This window comes from Eucyclogobius newberryi, unplaced genomic scaffold (genome assembly GCF_026437365.1).
Source record: "Eucyclogobius newberryi isolate DKJ021-1_F unplaced genomic scaffold, fEucNew1.0.hap1 SCAF_14, whole genome shotgun sequence".
Lineage (NCBI taxonomy): Eukaryota > Metazoa > Chordata > Actinopteri > Gobiiformes > Gobiidae > Eucyclogobius > Eucyclogobius newberryi.
Genome location: NW_027315768.1, coordinates 28,546,388 through 28,566,419, shown reverse-complemented (window position 1 = coordinate 28,566,419; position 20,032 = coordinate 28,546,388). Strand labels below are relative to the sequence as shown.

The window sequence follows — 20,032 nt, the reverse complement described above, 5'->3', positions numbered from 1 at the left end:
GACATACGACATATAAACACGTTTCATCCACTCACACAAACTGGACAAAGCGAGCATCCAAAGTGCATCATTACATTAGCCCTGTTTATCGGAATAGAAAACCGCACACATTATAAGAATACAAAACCGTTGTTCCTCGCACGTGTGACCCCGACGGCGTTCACGGCGCTCGTCCAATCCAAAGTGCTTTGAGAGAAGTGGGAACAAGTAGTCTTTTTACGCTGTCATCGTCGGACACAACACGATATAAATAAGAACGACTTTATACGGGCCCAGATCTAACGCTATATTACATTGCGGCGCGACACGTTTCCCTTTAGAAGCCCAAAAGTAACAGTAAAACGCTAAAATTACAAGTGGATGGAACATGCGTAGAAGGTACTTAACAAGGAGTTCAGAAAAGTATATGGTTTTCTACAAAAGGAATGATAAAATGGACGATAAGTTAGATACAATAGCGTTGGATTGTATGTCATTGATTGCATAGTATATTCTACAAGTATTTCCGATTATACTGTTGGTGAACTATTCCCATGACTTAAAGGTGCACTATGTAACTTTCCATGGCTTAAAGGTGCTCTATGTAACTTTCCTAGTGAAGAGATGCTATTGATGAAGTGATTTATCTCCAAAAAGGCAAGCAATAGACCAGGTTACAGGTCAGATCTGTGGAGAAGTGAACCAACAGTCAGAATGAATGTCTTTCCTGGGAATTTCTTGAACAAGCACGCAGGATAATGATGTTTAACGCCGAAAATAATAAATAAATAGCTCATTTGAGGCTGTTATGTGCGTTTTTGTCCGATGTGAGCTTGTTTTAACGCTGCTAAACATATTTATGAACTTGTGCCAATATAATCACTGTGGAACTTTCCAGAAAACCGAATATAGCATCTACATGAAGACAAGCTGGTGTCAGACCCCCAAAAGTTGCATCGTACATCTGTAAGGATCCGAATGCGCAGATACTACAGATACTACTACGTGTTGCATAGTGGTAGTTTTTGTTGCTGTCACATCATTTCTAGCAAAAAAATTATGCAGGTAATAATTTGTTTACGTCAGTCCAAAAACACCGAGGAAAGTGTGGAGTTACCAAAGTTATTAAATGCCACAAATGCCAAAGAATCCCGTGTATCTGTGCCTTACATGCTGCTGCGTGCTCCGTATTAAGCTTTGTGTTTCGACTTGCTTGATAGCAGTCATTCTGGTGATAAAAATGAGTAAATGATTTCTGTCGTTGGCTGCAAAAGAAACATTCACATTTCACATTCCTTGGTCCTTTTCCGCAGACGAAAGTAGGTAGTTTAATCTTTTTCAACAAGTCTCTTTTCACACGGGGTTTTAATGTTGTTTAATGTCTTGAAATTGTCTCATTGCACCCTTGAATAATCCTGGATAAACTCAGGAACTGTGTCAATCAGACGGACCGATAAGCCATGCGCATCCTCACAAATGTCTTTATTAATCCACTGTTGAGTCTACGGGACGATATCACGCTCTTAAACGCGGTCCGGCTTTTCCCCCCGGGGCTTAGTCCAGGTCCCGTCCAGGATTGGGGATCAGTGGCACACGCTGAGCTCTTTGCGGACCAGGCACTTTTTGCACTGAACGACGCAGCACCAGTGAAACCTACACAAGCAGTTCTCCTCAAAGACCACCGTCTCCTCTTTGTATCCCCGCTGGCAGCACAGCAAGTCACAGCCGCTGATATCCAGGGCCGTGCTGTTGCAGGTGCGCCCCCTAGTGCCCAGAGAGCCTGTCTTACGATTGGCCAGGCAGAAGTCCGGCGATTCGTCAGAGTATATTAGATCCTGTTTGTCCGGCGGCTTGATGTTCTGGCCCACGGGGATGAGGGTTTTTCCGTCGTTGCCGCCCATGACTTTGGACGCTCCGTTGAATCGCTCCAGGAGTCGGTCGCCCACTTCCCGAAAGTGGGGCATCTTCTTCCAGCAGGTCCGCAGCGTGCAGGAGCCGGACAGGCCGTGGCATTTGCACTCGGTCCGCATGTACAGCCTCACCGCCTGAGAGGGGAGGACACAGACAAGGTTTTAGTGGTTTCATCTCGCGAATGCTTTTGGGACAGGACTGCGCAGCGTTAAATGTGAGCGAAGAGTTTGGAGAAGCGTTCAGCAAACTGCCGCGGCAGGGAATTGATCCCGTGCAGCAGATTCGACCGTAAACAAAGGGTTCTGGTGCTAATCCTTATGTTCATAGTGCAGGATGACATGGTTTTAGTTTACCCATTACTTCTCCCCAAAAGTAATTGTGTTGCAAAATGCACCCAGAATGCACCCAGAATGCACTCAGAATGCCTCTCACCTTTAAAAACCCCACAAAACACACTCCGCCTCGAGCAACAAGTGTGCCTGGATTGAATTATGAGCCACAAATCAATGTTATTTCTTTTACAACACATAATCGTTTGGAATATTCCTTAAAACAGGTAAATGCGATACGGTCAAATCAAACCTTTTGTTTTGTTTTGTTGTGAAGCCATTTGTGCTCTGACATAATTCACACATTTATGATTCGCGTCCCGACACCGAGCGACCGCGGGACACACAAACAGGTAGCGCACACACTGATAGATAGGTAAGATAAAAGTAGACGCTATTAAGAAGGAATTCAACTCCCATCCCCCGTTCCTCTCTCACCGCCTTTGGCCCTTCACCATCTAACAAGCCTTGACAACAGATCATTCACTTATACGGCACATAATGAACCCATCACACACACACACACACACACACACATAGACACACACACACATAGACACACACACACATAGACACACACACATAGACACACATACACTCACACATAGACACACACACACATAGACACACACACATAGACACACATACACTCACACATACACACACACACTCACACACACACACAGACACACACACACACACACACACATAGACACACATACACTCACACATACACACACACACACACACACACACATAGACACACATACACTCACACATACACACACACACACACACTCACACACACACACACACACACTCACACACACACACACACACATAGACACACACACACATAGACACACACACATAGACACACACACATAGACACACATACACTCACACATACACACACACACACACACACACACATAGACACACACACACATAGACACACACACATAGACACACATACACTCACACATACACACACACACACACTCACACACACACACAGGCACACACACACACACACACATAGACACACATACACTCACACATACACACACACACACACACACACTCACACACACACACACACACACACACACACACACTCACACTCACACTCACACACACACACACACACACACACACAGTCTATTACAACACATTTTGATTTCACAACTCGCCCCCGAACGCAAGCCTCCTCGTCTGTTCTTCAATTGTTTGTTCGCTAATGCTGAAGTTGGACCGAATCCCTCTCTTCCCCTCGCTACCTGCCTTTGACCCCGGATGCAGTGAACTTTGTGACTCGGTGGTTTGCTCGTGCATGCATAAAAATGTCTTCTGCGGCGGCGGCGGCCTGGCGAGAAATACGTTGGAATGAACAGTCGGGTTTGGGCCACTTCGCTCTTCCAGCGTTGGTAAAAAGGTGTGTGAAAATGTGTTACTTTAAAATCAGTCAATACCTGTGTTTGCTTTTATAATAGGTTTGTTTAGAATTCTCACATTCACACACTCACCAGAGCGTAAAGCAGGGATATCTAACGTTGTTCTTGTAAATGAGTACTGTATTTTTCAGAGTATAAGTCGCACCAGCCAAAAGATGCATAATAGAGAAGAAAATAACATATATAAGTCATTTTTAGGAGAAATTTATCACTGAATCAATTGAATTCTTCTTCCTCTGTGTCACTTCTAAACAACTCCTCAAACTCCAGAGGAAGAGGAAGTGCAGATTCTTCTTCTGCGTCGCTTAGAGCCTAGAGCGCCCTCTTGTGGTTGTCAGTGTGAAAATAACTAACAATATCACATATAAGTCGCTCTGGAGTATAAGTCGCGGCCAAAACTATGAAGGTGCGTTTTATAATCCAGAAAATACGGTAAATTGAGTGTTTAGTAAAATAGAGCTGCAAAACTAAAGGTTTTTTGGAGGTCGACCAGTCAAACAATTATTTATATTGTGTATTGAGAGTGTTTAAATGCATTATGGCCAATTAAATGTTGATATTTTTATGTTAAGGGTTTTAAAGATCGTCTTCTTCTCGACATATTGATTTAATAATGCCACTGTCTTTGTTATCTAAGGTATTTCCGTTTGCGTTTTAGAGTCTGTATCGTCCAGATAACGTTTACAATGACCAAAATATGACTGTGATTATTTAGTACAAGATGACGAGTCACAATTGGTTGACTAATCCGCGCAGACCAATTTTAAAAGTGCAATTCAGACCGCTGAGTGCTGTCTGCATCTGCTAATTACATATTTAATCAATCACCAAACAAGAAAACAAGGAATAAACTATGAATTCAAACAGTTTTTTACCTTGAATTACACTGTAGAGAACCACAGTATTAATAATGATGACACATGTTTTTATTATTTATGTTTTTTAAGAGATTATTGTCAGTGGAAAACCCGGATTCATGGTAAAAATAGCTCTACATAAACCTGTATGCGCGATTTAAATACTAAGGAATTCAAAGGTTCTCTCGTGGAACATTGACGTGTCTGGGCCATAACTCACCCACTCACCGCCCCAACAAAGAAGGACTTTAAACGCGTACAAGAGCTGTAGAAATGTAAGACGCCTGCTGCCTCCGAGGCCCGAAAACCAAATGTGTGGCACGCTCTTGTTTTTGTGTTGGAGAAACTCGATTCTTGTCGGAATATCGGCTTACAGCGCTACACAAATATGACTGCGGGACATGTCTTTCTCTCCTTTTGCGTGTTCAAGGAATGACGGAACATTCCACAGGACAAGCTGCACCAGGGCTCGCCTCAGATGTGAGCGGGGAGAGAGGAACCGTGTAAGAGGGATCAAAGTCAGTCAGGCCAGTATAAAAGAAATATCTCCTCTGATCTCCGTTTATCCATTCAATAGGGTAGAATTTGATAGTGAACACATTTTTTTTATAGCATTTCTCACTCTGCCAGGGGGTTTGCTCTTCCTTCCTTCATCGCATTGCTCTATATTTTATCTGTTTTGGTTTTATTTAGCTAGTTTATCCACGAAATTAACTATCAAACCTATAAATAACATGATTGGTTTATGTCTGGAGGGTTTTTATTACTTTGAGGCCAAATTAGCGTTGTCAAAAATCCGATCAATATTAAAACACGGATCGCAAACTAGATTCAAACTACCGTATTTTCCGGACTATAAGTCGCACCTTTTTTTCATAGTTTTGGCCAGGGTGCGACTTGTACTTCTATTTATACTTATATACTTGTACTTAGCAAGTTATATGTGATATTATTTGGTATTTTCACATTTGCAACCGCATTTCATGTTTTTTTCTTGTCTATTATACATTTTTTGGCTGGTGCGACTTATACTCCGGTGCGACTTATAGTTGGGAAAATACGGTAGATACGATAAATAAAAGAAACATTTTAACAGGACAAAATTCTGCCTGCTCTTGTTTTTAGACAGTTTTAGAAAGATCTTGAGCTTTATCAGAACTAGAATAAGCTTGCAACGTTTAATAAAGAAGGTTCTATAATGTGTCAAAAACAATCCCTAAGACACAAATTGACCCCGATTCTCAAACGCGCAATGAAGTGAATCGTACACAGGGACAATGACTCGCTGCAGACAACACATGAGACCCTCGGCAGACCCTCGGCAACGGTCCTCAGGGTACGACGTTTAACCATCAGGCTCTCAACTGCAAATCCAGCCGTCTCAAACTCGTTGTTTATCAATGAAATCTAAATGACTCAAGCCTAACGCACTTCATCACGAGCACTTTCTACTTTCTTGTTATTGTCATTTTTGTATTTTCATAGTTTTGGCCGGGATACAACTTATATGTGATATTGTTAGTCATTTTCACACTTGCAACCACATTCCATGCTCCAGTTCAACTTATATATGTTTTTTTCTTCTCTATTATGCATTTTTTGGCTGGTGCGACTTATACTTCAGTGCGACTTATAATCCAGAAAATATGGTCTTTTGAATTCACTTGACTAGAGCATTTATTTATGGTGCTGAATCTAGACAAACTGTGGCTCTGAGTCCGAGACAAATTTCCCTCATGGGACAATAACGTTCCTCCTCTTTTATTCTAACCTTGCGTCCCGGGAGGAAACCCAGACGAGGGGAGAAACCTGCAAACTCGCCGCAGAATCTTGACCTTGTGCTCACGGTCAAGAGTGCCTGGTGTATCTGGAGGATCTGCTTACATCACGGCGCTCTTACCAATCGCCCCGCCTCATTATTATGCAGGTCTATAAGCGTCCTGATGTCGCTCTTCCCTCGCCTCCTCTTGGCGTCCATGAACTGCTTGGACTTCTCGTAGCCGAACTCCACGTCGTCCCCGCAGCCGCCCCACTCCCACTTGACCCCGTCGCCCGGCGAGTAGGACGAGGGCCGGGGCGGGGCGCGGTTTCGAGTGGCTTCGCAGCCGCACTGCAGCAGGTCGCCCATGCTGCACGCCTGCGTCACCGCATGGGTCACTCCGGCGGCGGTGACGGCGTACACGAACGCTGTCTCGCGGATGTCTGCGGGAAGAAGGGAGGAAAAAGAGCTTATTTTATGCTCCTCGTGGCCAGGGAAATGAATACACTACAAGACAATACACAAAAAGTGACGTAGCTCCTCAAGTAAAATGGATAAAAGCAGGATAACAATCGATACTTGAGTTAGAGTAACTTGAAACAGACAAAGTTGGAGCTTGGTTAGATTTAGAATAGTCTTGATTTGTATTAGAATCAGTATAAGACAACATGAGTATAAAAAAGTATTAAAAAAGTGGAAAGATGGCTTATTTAAAAAAATAAAAATAACATTATTATGGTGCAAAATCAGTATTGTTTAGGCAAAATCGATTTCTATATCCTGACAACATGGCAAAACATGGATTGACATTTTTACAAAGTTAAAATACAATAGAATAGAAAAGAATAGAATATATGAGAAAAAAGTAGCAATTTTTCTCCCATTTATTTCATGTTTTAATGGCAGATTTGACTGTTTAACTCTAAAAACATAAATGCTTCATCTATAAATGGTCTTAACACACCGTCATAGTATTCGGCTTTGACCCTGTGCTGCTGATTGAACTGTAGGAGTGAAATAGGAGTAAAAGAACCTGCAGCAACATGCTTTTTCTGACACACTGCCCTTTAATTACCAAGGAGGAGGTCTGCGAGAGAATCAACATTTTCGTTTACTCAAGCATAAGTAGGCAACGTTTGAGATGCTTGTTAGTCACGTTTGTATGTAAGGACACACTTGTTTTGGGAACACAGCACAGAAATGTCGGTGCTTTTGAATCGTGCCCTCGTTGGCTTCGCTCGGAGAGATTTCCACAGCTGTCGGGTTATTTACGGAGCCGAGCTTAGCACCGGGACCCGACGGCATGCGCAACCAAAACTGACAATTATCATCTGTCCCCACCTGGCTACTGTGACGCTCTCGCCTTCTGATGCACAACCGCGGCTATATTTACTCAACTGACCGCGACGATAATGCAATAACGAGATGCTGGATGTTTGACAAGTGGGATCATCTTTCATTGTGGTGAATTTAACGGTGCACAAAGTCACTTTTCTGGCACCTGCTTGTCTCTATGTGTTGTTTTGCTGAGAATGTTTCACAATGTGCCTTTAAACTTGTCTCCATAGCGACAAGCAGGAGTCGGACAGGAAAGATGTAAAGTTCATTTTTCGAGTTATTGTATTTTCCGGACTATAAGTCGCACCTTTTTTCATAGTTTTGGCCGGGGCGCTACTTATATACTTTATACTTATATACTTATACTCCGGAGCGACTTATATGTGATAGTATTTGTTATTTTCACACTTTGAACCACATTTCATACTCCAGTGCGACTTATATGTTTTTTTTTTTCTCTATTATGTATTATTTGGCTGGTGCGACTTATACTCTGGAAAATACGGTAATTTGCAGGTAAAAACAGATACATTTAAAAAGTAGTTGTGACAGTTTGCAGTTTACTCTTTGTATAGTTTTCAAAAGCAACATTTATTCTATTGCAATCAAATTATTACTTTATCCCTCTTGATCTAATTCAGTCATAATTTTCACTCATAAAATCTAGAAAAGGTGGTAACAAAAAGAAAAAACTTAATGTAGATGTATTTTTTTGCAATTAAACCTGACATGTTTTTCCCCAGTTACAGTCCATTCAACAAGATTAAACAAAATCGGTTTTATTTCATCTTTAATTCACCTAAAACGCTGTGAGTTCTACAATGCAGAATATTGCTTATGTAAAATGGGTTTTATAAATGACACTGACAAAAAAAGACTTAATCAGGACTACAACAAATGTGTGTGAAAAATGCAAAACTTTAACATTTTTACTTGTGGTTTACTTGTTGGGTCAAACTCGGGCCTTGTGTGACTCATGTTTCTGTGTGTTTGCCCTTTTGTAAAACAATGAAACTCGATATTTGTTGCTCATTTCACTGATTTATGTTCAGTGCCACGGGCGAGAAGGCGAAGTGCACGGGCCTGTTGATGTTTGGTCTCTGTGCAGTGCTGACAACTACAGTCACTGTGGAAATACACCTATAGGCTCAAATATCTTTAGCATTTTTAACTTGTTTTCAAATTAGACCGACATTTACACATTCGTATTGTAATTAAACCACTTGGAGTCACAGAGTTGTGGTAAATAGATCATGAGCCAAATTATAAACTGTAAATATATAGATTAACGTAGGGATGGAAAATATTTTGGTGCAGAATATTTGGGTTCAATATATTAAAATTACCTTATCGACCTAAGTGCACCAGAATTGATGTACAAACGGACAAGTTAACCCACATTTTACTGAAATATGTGGGGCTTACATCCAAATAAATACAGATGCAGATGTTGGTTATTGGCCACAACAGCAAAATAAATACTGTGTTTTAGCATTAGCAGAAAAAAATCCATTCCATTGCTAGTTTCAATATTTGCCATGAATAGGGAAGGGAAGGTGAAAAAGTGTATTTAATTTTTAAAAATTACATTATTTTCATTTATTTCATTTATTTCATTTAATTTCTTTTAATTTGTTTTATTTTATTTATTTTATTTATTTTATTTATTTTATTTATTTTATTTATTTTATTTATTTTATTTATTTTATTTATTTTATTTATTTTATTTATTTTATTTATTTTATTTATTTTATTTATTTTATTTATTTTTTAAGCTTTTCTGGTCCAAAGGCTTTATTAGACAGGACAAGAGTCTTCAGCAGAGACATTTGGCAAATGGTCAAACCCAGGATTAGATCCCATGACCTGCAGTAGCAGCATCATTGGACCAAACCATTGCACCTGAACACTAATTTGTACATTTCCGTTTGTATTCTTATTTTTTTTAAGAATATTGTTGCCCATAGGCTTTATTTGACAGGACAGTGTGAAATGGGGATGAGACATGGGAAGAACAATCAATAAATTGTCAAGAGCTTGATTCTTCAGCCTGCTCCACATGGCAGGCATATGTGCTATCCACTCAGCCACGAGCAGCACTGTGTAAAACAGTTCAACTACACTGTCTAAACATATATACAATCAGACTTTAAAGTTAAAGTTGATAACAGAACAATTCATGTTCAACCCTTTGTTTTGCTGTGTGTGATGACAGGGCAAGTCATAGAGACATTAAAAGGACAAACAACAAACAACAACAAACAACTTAAAGTATAAAAAGCCCTGCAACCTTGAACCAAATCGAAAGCTCAAACCAGTTTTCAAAATGCTCTGAATTGTCATCACAAATGGCCATCAGCAAACTGAAAACCCTGATCGTTCTCGTGTCTTTTATTCTTCCATCAAACATCGACTTTGAGGGCAAAAAGTAAACTTGCTGTCTAATTCCACCCATCCACAGACAGGTGAAAACTTCTTTGAACTCCTCCAGTTTAATATAAACAGCTGTAAGGTGCGTCCGTAGGTGAAACCGACATCTGAGAAAGAAGATTGAAGATTCATTTTCCTTCGAGATACGAATTCCAAACAGATTCTCTGCCATCGCTGATGCCCGGGCCTGTCGTGATCAGTCTGCAGGAAAATGAGCACATTCGATCTACTTTTAGCTGATGAGGCTAATCACATTTTAGCCTGTGCATCATGGGCATAAACCGCCGCGATGGAAAACGATACGCGTGTTTGGTTGGATTGTTGTGGTGACGTTGCACTGAGTGGTGGTCGCATCAAGTGCATTTTCCAAATCATCTGAGATTAAGATCTGGCGATGACAGGCCTCAGCGCACTGTGTTACAAGTCCTGGACTGAATTACGCTCCAGAGGCATCGCCGTGGGAGAGGAATTTACAGAAACTTTCTATTAACGCTTTATTGTGGGGTTCTAGTATTATTGGCGGTATGTTCTGGTGGAGGGTCCGCTCTACCTTCTACACGGAGATGTCATGGTTTGGTCACAAAAACGCATCTATCGAGACAAGCAAACGACACCACGGCACACAATCAAATACTACAGTACAAAGTGTGCAGTAAAGATCGGTCTGAGTAACGTGGAGCATCCCAGATAAAGCTTCTTCGTTGGAGACAAGCAGGTGGCGGACCCTGAAAATGAACCCACTGCACCTTGAATTAAAATAGAAGAGGATGTGTCTGTGCGTCTTCTAAAGGTAAGACTTTTTATGTTCTCTAACGGAGGCCTGTTGTATGTCTATTACACCTACTGAAATAGTATGCTGCACTTAATACTGTTTTCCAACTAGTAGTACAGGGACCTCTTTCGCGAGTACTTATTATTATTATTATTTCAGATTTAACAGAACCAAGTTTTATCATCAAGAATGTTTCTCTTTAATTTGTAAATGGACAAATGTCACAGACTTTGGACCAAATGCGACGTTTACTTGGGACGACTGTGTATGTGCCTTAATTTGCTTTGGTTGTGTTCTGGTCTAGTTTTGTTTCTTATCCCTTAGTTGTTTTATCCCCTTTGTGTATGATGTTAATTGTTATAAAATCAAAAATAACTTTCTCACAGCAAAAACACTTCTCCTACTGCGTCTGGATTGTCGTGTGCTAAAGGCTCATGCAGTCGAGTGAGTTTGAATTTTATTACCATTAAATGTTGTGGATAGAGGTTTGTAAATGTTTTATCTGATAGCAAGAAACCAGATTATTTAACATGTATTTTGTTCGTAATTTTCCGGGGAAAGACCCCCCGACCCCCCTAATTACACATGTATGTGATTGACACTGATAATTCAAACAGAACTCATGTATTCACATATTATATATATTTTATTAGGGCTGCTATATTAAACATTTTCCAGCTCTGAAAAAGAATCCCCCTGTTTGTTTATGCAATTCTTTCTTCTTCTTCTTTTTTAAACCACAGTGAGCAAATGTTGACTGTATTGTCTGACTGTAGTTGCATTAAAAGGCCCCTCCCATCAACATTAACTTAACTAACCGGTTGAAATGGATACTTAACCTGACAACGTGTAGCTAAAAGGGCATAGAACAGGTCACGGTGCTCTCATCCATGTTTTGGAATTAAATATTGCACACGAAGCCAACTGTCTTTCAAAGAGAAGCCGCCAAGGCCCTCGTGCGATAACCAGCATCACCATTCACAGGGCGCTTATAGTAGAGTCGCCCGGGGCCCAAAGTGGTATTAGAGCATGGCAAAGATAAAGGAAAATAGACTAATACCTGCCAATAACAATAAGAGGAGGGAAATCTGACCCGCTTTCTGACATGAACAAACCAGGACAAGTTCAGATCGAGACTCAAACCCCTCAGCTTACATTAATGAGCCGCCGTCTCATTTATTCACACAAAATGCCCAGTAAGCATTTTTCACAAGCCTCATCTTATTACAAAAGCCGAGGGTTTATATAATCTGTTTTTGCTTTGATTCTGCTGAGGTTCGGTGAACAAAAGGAGGTTAAGTGCTCGGAGGTTGTTGTTTGAATAGCGGCTGAATCTTGCCTGAGGATGTTTTGAAGTGGGCGGGTCGACTGCGGCGGCGTCCTGCCGACTCGGAGCAGTTTGAAGGTGTGTGTCTGTGTATGTAACCCTTGCACCAAATCACTGCATCTGAGAGCGTCCGAGCAGGAAAGGCAATCATTTTGTGCATGTGTCATAAGACAAAATAATGTGCCGTGCAGTAAGTTCCTTTTTCCAACAAAAAAAGGCAACAACAAAAATACAACGAACCACAAGAGAGTTTTGGGCTGCACGATATAAAACAAACTAATTGAAATTGATGTTTGAGGAGCAACCTTTTGTAATTTAATGCTCACCGTAAACTTTGATTCATGTGCAATGTAACAACTTTGCCAGACGGACAGGAGTTCATAATGAAGCACTCTGCTGCTTTCTGCTTGTTATTCTTTCCCCAATTTTCTAATTTGACGCTGTAGTTTAGTTTATGCTAATTAGTGGTTGTTCAGCTATTCATTCATATTTAGAAAGTACTTGTTTTTCAGTTAAGCAGACTTAAAGATACTGGAAGCACCAGGAGGTCCCGGTGTTGTGGGTCAGGGGCGACTCGGCCTTGGACTTGGAGCAGAAGGTGGAACAAGGCCAATGACAAAAGTAAATGTGATCTTGTGGTGCAGAAGGTCAGAGAAAGGAAGATCCTGGTTTGACAGCAGTGGGCCTCTCCTTCCAAGGTCAGGAGATGCAATGGGACCAGGCACTTGGGCGATCCTTATCCTGGATAGAAGTCTGGAGCACCGATCAGTGTCGGCTCATGTTCCGTCTTCGTTCAGTTCCAGATCTCTGGCCAAATCCAAAGAACCTTAAAACCTGGAGCAAGGATGAGGACTGATCCTGTGAGCAGTGCAGCACTGACCCGAGCGCCCTGAACCACATCCTGACTGGTTCACTCTGTAATCGTCAAGAGGACTCACAGTATAAACCACCAAACAGCACCAACAGAGAGGATTGCCTTTCTCAGGGAAAGAAACGAGCACAAAACGTCACATAACATTTGCACCAAGCAACTGACTGGAGATATAAATGGACGATAGTGATTAGTGAAAGTGAAGTAGCTGTGGCCACTGAAGGTTCTGTGGGAGGCCAGTGTCGTCCCCTCAGTCGTCCAGGAGTGTTCCACTGTAGAAAGAGCTTCAGTCGTAGTCATCTGGACGTTTTGACTCTCATCCAAGACTCATTCTGAATCTGCGAATCGAGTCTGGGAACCACGATATTTATTCTATTCTGAGTGGGCCTTGCCTAGAATAGAATAAATATCTGAGTCCAGATGAATATGACTGAATCTTTTTCTACAGTTTTCTACTGTGAGAGGAAAGACTTGCTGACGCTCTTGACCACACATGACCACACATGACCACACATGACCACACATGACCACACATGACCACACATGACCACATATGAACATACATGACCACATATGAACACACATGACCACACATGAACACACATGAACACACATGACCACACATGAACACACATGAACACACATGACCACACATGAACACACATGACCACACATGAACACACAAGACCACACATGAACACACAAGACCACACATGACCACACATGACCACACATGAACACACATGACCACACATGACCACACATGACCACACATGAACACACATGACCACACATGACCACACATGAACACACATGACCACACATGACCACACATGAACACACATGAACACACATGAACACACATGACCACACATGACCACACATGACCACATATGAACACACATGACCACACATGAACACACATGAACACACATGACCACACATGAACACACAAGACCACACATGAACACACAAGACCACACATGACCACACATGACCACACATGAACACACATGACCACACATGAACACACATGAACACACATGAACACCCAAGACCACACATGAACACACATGAACACACATGATCACACATGACCACACATGACCACACATGACCACATATGAACACACATGACCACACATGAACACACATGAACACACATGATCACACATGAACACACATGAACACACATGACCACACATGAACACACATGACCACACATGACCACACATGACCACACATGACCACACATGACCACATATGAACACACATGACCACACATGAACACACATGACCACACATGAACACACATGACCACACATGACCACACATGAACACACAAGACCACACATGACCACACATGACCACATATGAACATACATGACCACATATGAACATACATGACCACACATGAACACACATGACCACACATGACCACACATGACCACACATGAACACACATGACCACACATGACCACACATGACCACATATGAACACACATGAACACACATGAACACACATGACCACACATGAACACACATGACCACACATGAACACATATGACCACACATGACCACACATGAACACAAAAGACCACACATGATCACACATGACCACACATGAACACACATGAACACACATGACCACACATGAACACATATGACCACACATGACCACACATGAACACACAAGACCACACATGACCACACATGACCACACATGAACACACATGACCACACATGAACACACATGACCACACATGACCACACATGAACACACATGACCACACATGACCACACATGACCACACATGAACACACATGACCACACATGACCACACATGAACACACATGACCACACATGACCACACATGACCACACATGAACACACATGACCACACATGACCACACATGAACACACATGAACACACATGAACACACATGACCACACATGAACACACATGAACACACATGACCACACATGACCACACATGACCACACATGAACACACATGACCACACATGACCACACATGAACACACATGACCACACATGAACACACATGAACACACATGACCACACATGACCACACATGACCACACATGACCACACATGACCACACATGAACACACATGACCACACATGACCACACATGAACACACATGACCACACATGACCACACATGACCACACATGAACACACATGACCACACATGACCACACATGAACACACATGACCACACATGACCACACATGAACACACATGAACACACATGAACACACAAGACCACACATGACCACACATGACCACACATGACCACACATGACCACACATGACCACACATGAACACACATGACCACACATGACCACACATGACCACACATGACCACACATGAACACACATGACCACACATGACCACACAGGAGGTGAAACTCAGCCCTGTTTCTCATCGAAATGACTTTCCTTAATCTCTTACAAAAGTGTGTATTTAAGTGTAAATTGTGTCTGTGTTTTCAATGGCACGTCGCACATTGATGACATCACAGAGGGATTCCGTTTTTGAACTCAGCTCTACTTCCCGTCATTTTAAAGTTAAATTTTTCTACTCACCGCAACTTCACGGATGTTAAACTATGATAAATATTTACCACAGGTTCTATACCACCAAACGAAGTCATAATTAGATAAACATGAGAGCAGGTGATAGAAGCCACTCTCTAATTGAAATAATGCTAGTGATAAGCCAACACAGTTATTTCAGGGGCCCAAAAATGACCCCACATTACGATATTAGACACTTCAAAGGGCCGCAGGAAGATGTTATGAGATCTAAGAGACAATTTAAATGAAAAGGCAATTTTAGTTTATGAAGCAGGGCCCAGTCTGATGGAGGCAGAGTCACTCAACTGTGTCAGAGTCAGGATACAAGAGCTAGTGTTGTCTGCTGCTACGGAGAGGTCAAGAGGTCAGGGGATCGCGGGTTCAAATCCAAAAGACTCCTGTATAGAGAATGGGAAGGGGAAAACTTTGTGGCAGTTGTAAACCCACGTTTTTGGATTTATTTGAATAAAAAATGTCAATGGACAGTTTAATTTGCAGATTTTCTTGTTCCAAATGTTTCTTGTTAAAGTAAAACTGTAGGAGGATGACTAAAAAAAAAATGTTTTTAATTTCATGCAACATTGTGCAATTTAAAATCATTATTATTACTATTATTATTATTATTATTATTATTATTATTATTAGTATTATTATTATTATTATTATCTTATTACATGTGCAGTAAATATATAAATATGTATACATTTTAATACAAATATCTGTATATAACCTGACTCCAAGGCTCCAAAGCAAAGTTTAATAAACTAACCAGTTCCGTGGACGATCTGGACGAGGCGTGAACGTCTGCAAAGTCAAAAGCGTGTGTGCGTGTTTGATCAGGATGTATGTGCTGTATGTGCAGTGTCGTATGATGCGTTGGAGATGACAGAAAATAAAGAAAAGGGTGCTGGGCGCGCGGGTGACAGGCCCGGGATGGATGAGCGAGCACGAGCGAGTTGCACGAGCTTCTAAAGGCGCAGGACGTTGCAAGACAGAGCCCAAAACAACACTACACAATGAGAACATCTGCTAAAACACACATGTTGCTTTAGTTCTGTATTAAAAGAACACACTTGACAAATGTCCTCCATAGTAACCACAGGATAACGCATGCATATGTCAGGATAACGCAAGCATATGTCAGGATAACGCATGCATATGTCAGGATAACGCATGCATATGTCAGGATAACACATGCATATGTCAGGATAACACATGCATATGTCAGGAGAACGCATGCATATGTCAGGTGTCAGGAGAACGCATGCATATGTCAGGTGTCAGGATAACGCATGCATATGTCAGGATAACGCATGCATATGTCAGGATAACGCATGCATATGTCAGGATAACACATGCATATGTCAGGATAACACATGCCAATGTCAGGAGAACGCATGCATATGTCAGGTGTCAGGAGAACGCATGCATATGTCAGGTGTCAGGATAACGCATGCATATGTCAGGATAACGCATGCATATGTCAGGATAACGCATGCATATGTCAGGATAACGCATGCATATGTCAGGATAACGCATGCATGTCAGGTGTCAGGATAACGCATGCATATGTCAGGATAACGCATGCATATGTCAGGAGAACGCATGCATATGTCAGGAGAACGCATGCATATGTTAGGAGAACGCATGCATATGTCAGGAGAACGCATTCATATGTCAGGAGAACGCATGCATATGTCAGGAGAACGCATGCATATGTCAGGAGAACGAATGCATATGTCAGGATAACGCATGCATATGTCAGGAGAACGCATGCATATGTCAGGAGAACGCATGCATATGTCAGGAGAACGCATGCATATGTCAGGTGTCAGGATAACGCATGCATATGTCAGGATAACGCATGCATATGTCAGGATAACGCATGCATATGTCAGGATAACACATGCATATGTCAGGATAACACATGCATATGTCAGGAGAACGCATGCATATGTCAGGTGTCAGGATAACGCATGCATATGTCAGGATAACGCATGCATATGTCAGGATAACGCATGCATATGTCAGGAGAACGCATGCATATGTCAGGAGAACGCATGCATATGTCAGGAGAACGCATGCATATGTCAGGTGTCAGGAGAACGCATGCATTTGTCAGGATAACGCATGCATATGTCAGGTGTCAGGAGAACGCATGCATTTGTCAGGATAACGCATGCATATGTCAGTGTCTCACCTTGCTGCAGGATTTTGCCCAAGTACTTGTTGTGGCTGGTGCAGTTCCACCGGCGGTACCTGAACTGGAACTGGCACTCCCGGACCCCGAGGCGGGCCCCTTTGGCCACTTCACTCACGATCTCCGGCTGCGTTTGGCACAGCTCGGCCTGCTTCCCTGCCAGACGCTTGGCTTTCCTGCAGATGCTGTTGGGGTCCATGACGAGCGGACTGCCCACGGCCCTGAGGACGCAGGAGAGACGGCGTGAGGGTGGAGATTATGGAGCGTTTGCCACTCTAAATGTTCTAAATATACTGCGATCTCATTACTTCTTTTGTAATTTATGTTTTAAGATGAAACTTGCGTCTTGAGCGATCTCTTGAATTGGTTTTAGAGACAGATGACAAGAATCTTGGTTAAACATCGTCAAATTTTCAATGTTGTTATGTTTTTGCAGATGTTTTTAAGGGTCAAATGAGGAAAAGTTCTTCTCAAAACTCTTTAGTTCCTCTATGACCTGACAATGCAACCACACTGACAATAGCAATGCAAATTAAACTCATTTGTTCCAAAAAATAAACTCAAAACTTTAACCATGCTCTCTCCTTTCTGCCGTGGTGTGAGTATAAACCAGTTACTATCACAATCAAATATTAAGAAAAGATAAGATAATCCTTTATTGTCCACACATGGGGAAATTTCATTGTTGCAACGCAGGGAAATACAGAGGAAAAGAACAGATCACTTATAGGAAGTTTAAAAACACTCTTCATAGAAGAACTCTTATAAACAAAAACTCTTATAAACAAAAACTCCTATAGACAAAACCTCTCATTTCCCAACAAGGGATGGAGAGGGGGGGGAAAAAGACACAAATAAAAATAATAAAGATAAAAATGAAATTACAATAAAATATAAAGATAAAAATAAAAAATATATAAAATAAAATAAAAAAACAGCTAGCATAAGACAAGATATTTCGAAGATTAACAAAACTGTGGGTGGACTTCACCGGCCAAACTACTTAAGGCTCTGTGAATCCACCAAGTGAAACATGATGGTTCGACTTGGCGGCTTCACAGCACTGTACGAGCCCCTGGTCACAACATGATGGTCACATCTTTGTCATTTTGCCCCGGGGCAGCAGAGGGGAACACGTGTGCACAGTTGCTCCTACAACAGTGCTGTTAAAGAGCATTGTTTCACCCTAAAGCAGCAACTGCAACCTCAAGAGAAGCCACAAACCAAAACACAAGTTGGGTTCGTCTGTGGCTGCCGCTTTTGCCGCTTCTGCCGCTTCGTGCCAGCTCCTGCCCACGGCCTGTGCCACTTTCTCTCCTGCAGACACACATTCACATGGGAGAGAGCAGAGCCTCCACTTCCCACACGCACGTCCCCTGTGTGGTCCGCCGCCACCGCCGCACTTGGCCCCCCGAGTACGAGCTCGTAATGTTGAAGTTGATTTAGCAAAAACCAGAAGGCAATACTTTCTAGATTTCCACTCGATACACGGCTCTGGAGATTTCCGAAACCGTTATGAAACCACAGCCTCTTCAAATCAGTGGCACTTATTTAAACACTGCAGATTAAATCAACGCTACGGGAGAAAAGTGGAGATTGTGTTACTGAAATGACAGTGGAGCCAAATGTTAATCCACAAGGCTCGATGTGTAGGACTGCAGTTCACACAGGGAATGCCATTGTCACACAAATAGAATGGATTGCAAAGTTTGTTTTACAGCTCGATCACGATTTTAGATTTAAACCAGAAAAAATCTCAAAAAATACTAATAAATATGGCTTTCGATATATATATTATATATTATATAAATATTTTTATTATATATTTTTCCTGTTCTCTAGACCTTTTTTTAATGTTATAAGCCATAAAACAGGAAAAGCTTAAGGGCCCAAAAGTAGTTTAAAGAGCTTGAATAACCTTTTTTTAATGTTTGTTTTACAGCTTGATCACGATTTTAGATTTAAACCAAAAAAAATCTCAAAAAATACGAATAAATATGGCTTTCGATCAAAATATTTTTATTATAGCTTAAGTGCCCAAAAGTAGTTTAAAGAGCTTGAATAATCTATAACATTTAACCTTGAAGGAAAGCCTGGTTAAATAGTTAATTTTAGACAGCACTGTTTAAAGCGGTGATATATACACTGTCTGCGGGAAGATAAATGTAGCTTCCGTATCTCCTCGTCCGTGTTTAATGGATG

At 41.6% G+C, this 20,032-nt stretch overlaps 1 protein-coding gene across 1 annotated transcript in view; it reads right to left on the bottom strand.

Moving 5' to 3' along the window:
• Nucleotides 1–1,535: 1,535 nt before the first annotated feature.
• The window catches only part of wnt6b (wingless-type MMTV integration site family, member 6b), a 44,870-nt gene continuing 26,373 nt past the window's right edge, over nucleotides 1,536–20,032 (bottom strand). Inside the window, exons 2-4 of the mRNA XM_072445183.1 lie at nucleotides 17,831–18,051; nucleotides 6,431–6,732; nucleotides 1,536–2,024 (exon numbers count right to left, since the gene is read on the bottom strand). Coding sequence (XP_072301284.1) covers nucleotides 1,563–2,024; nucleotides 6,431–6,732; nucleotides 17,831–18,051 — 985 coding nt within the window. The 3' untranslated portion in view covers nucleotides 1,536–1,562. The remainder of the gene's footprint in view (nucleotides 2,025–6,430; nucleotides 6,733–17,830; nucleotides 18,052–20,032) is intronic.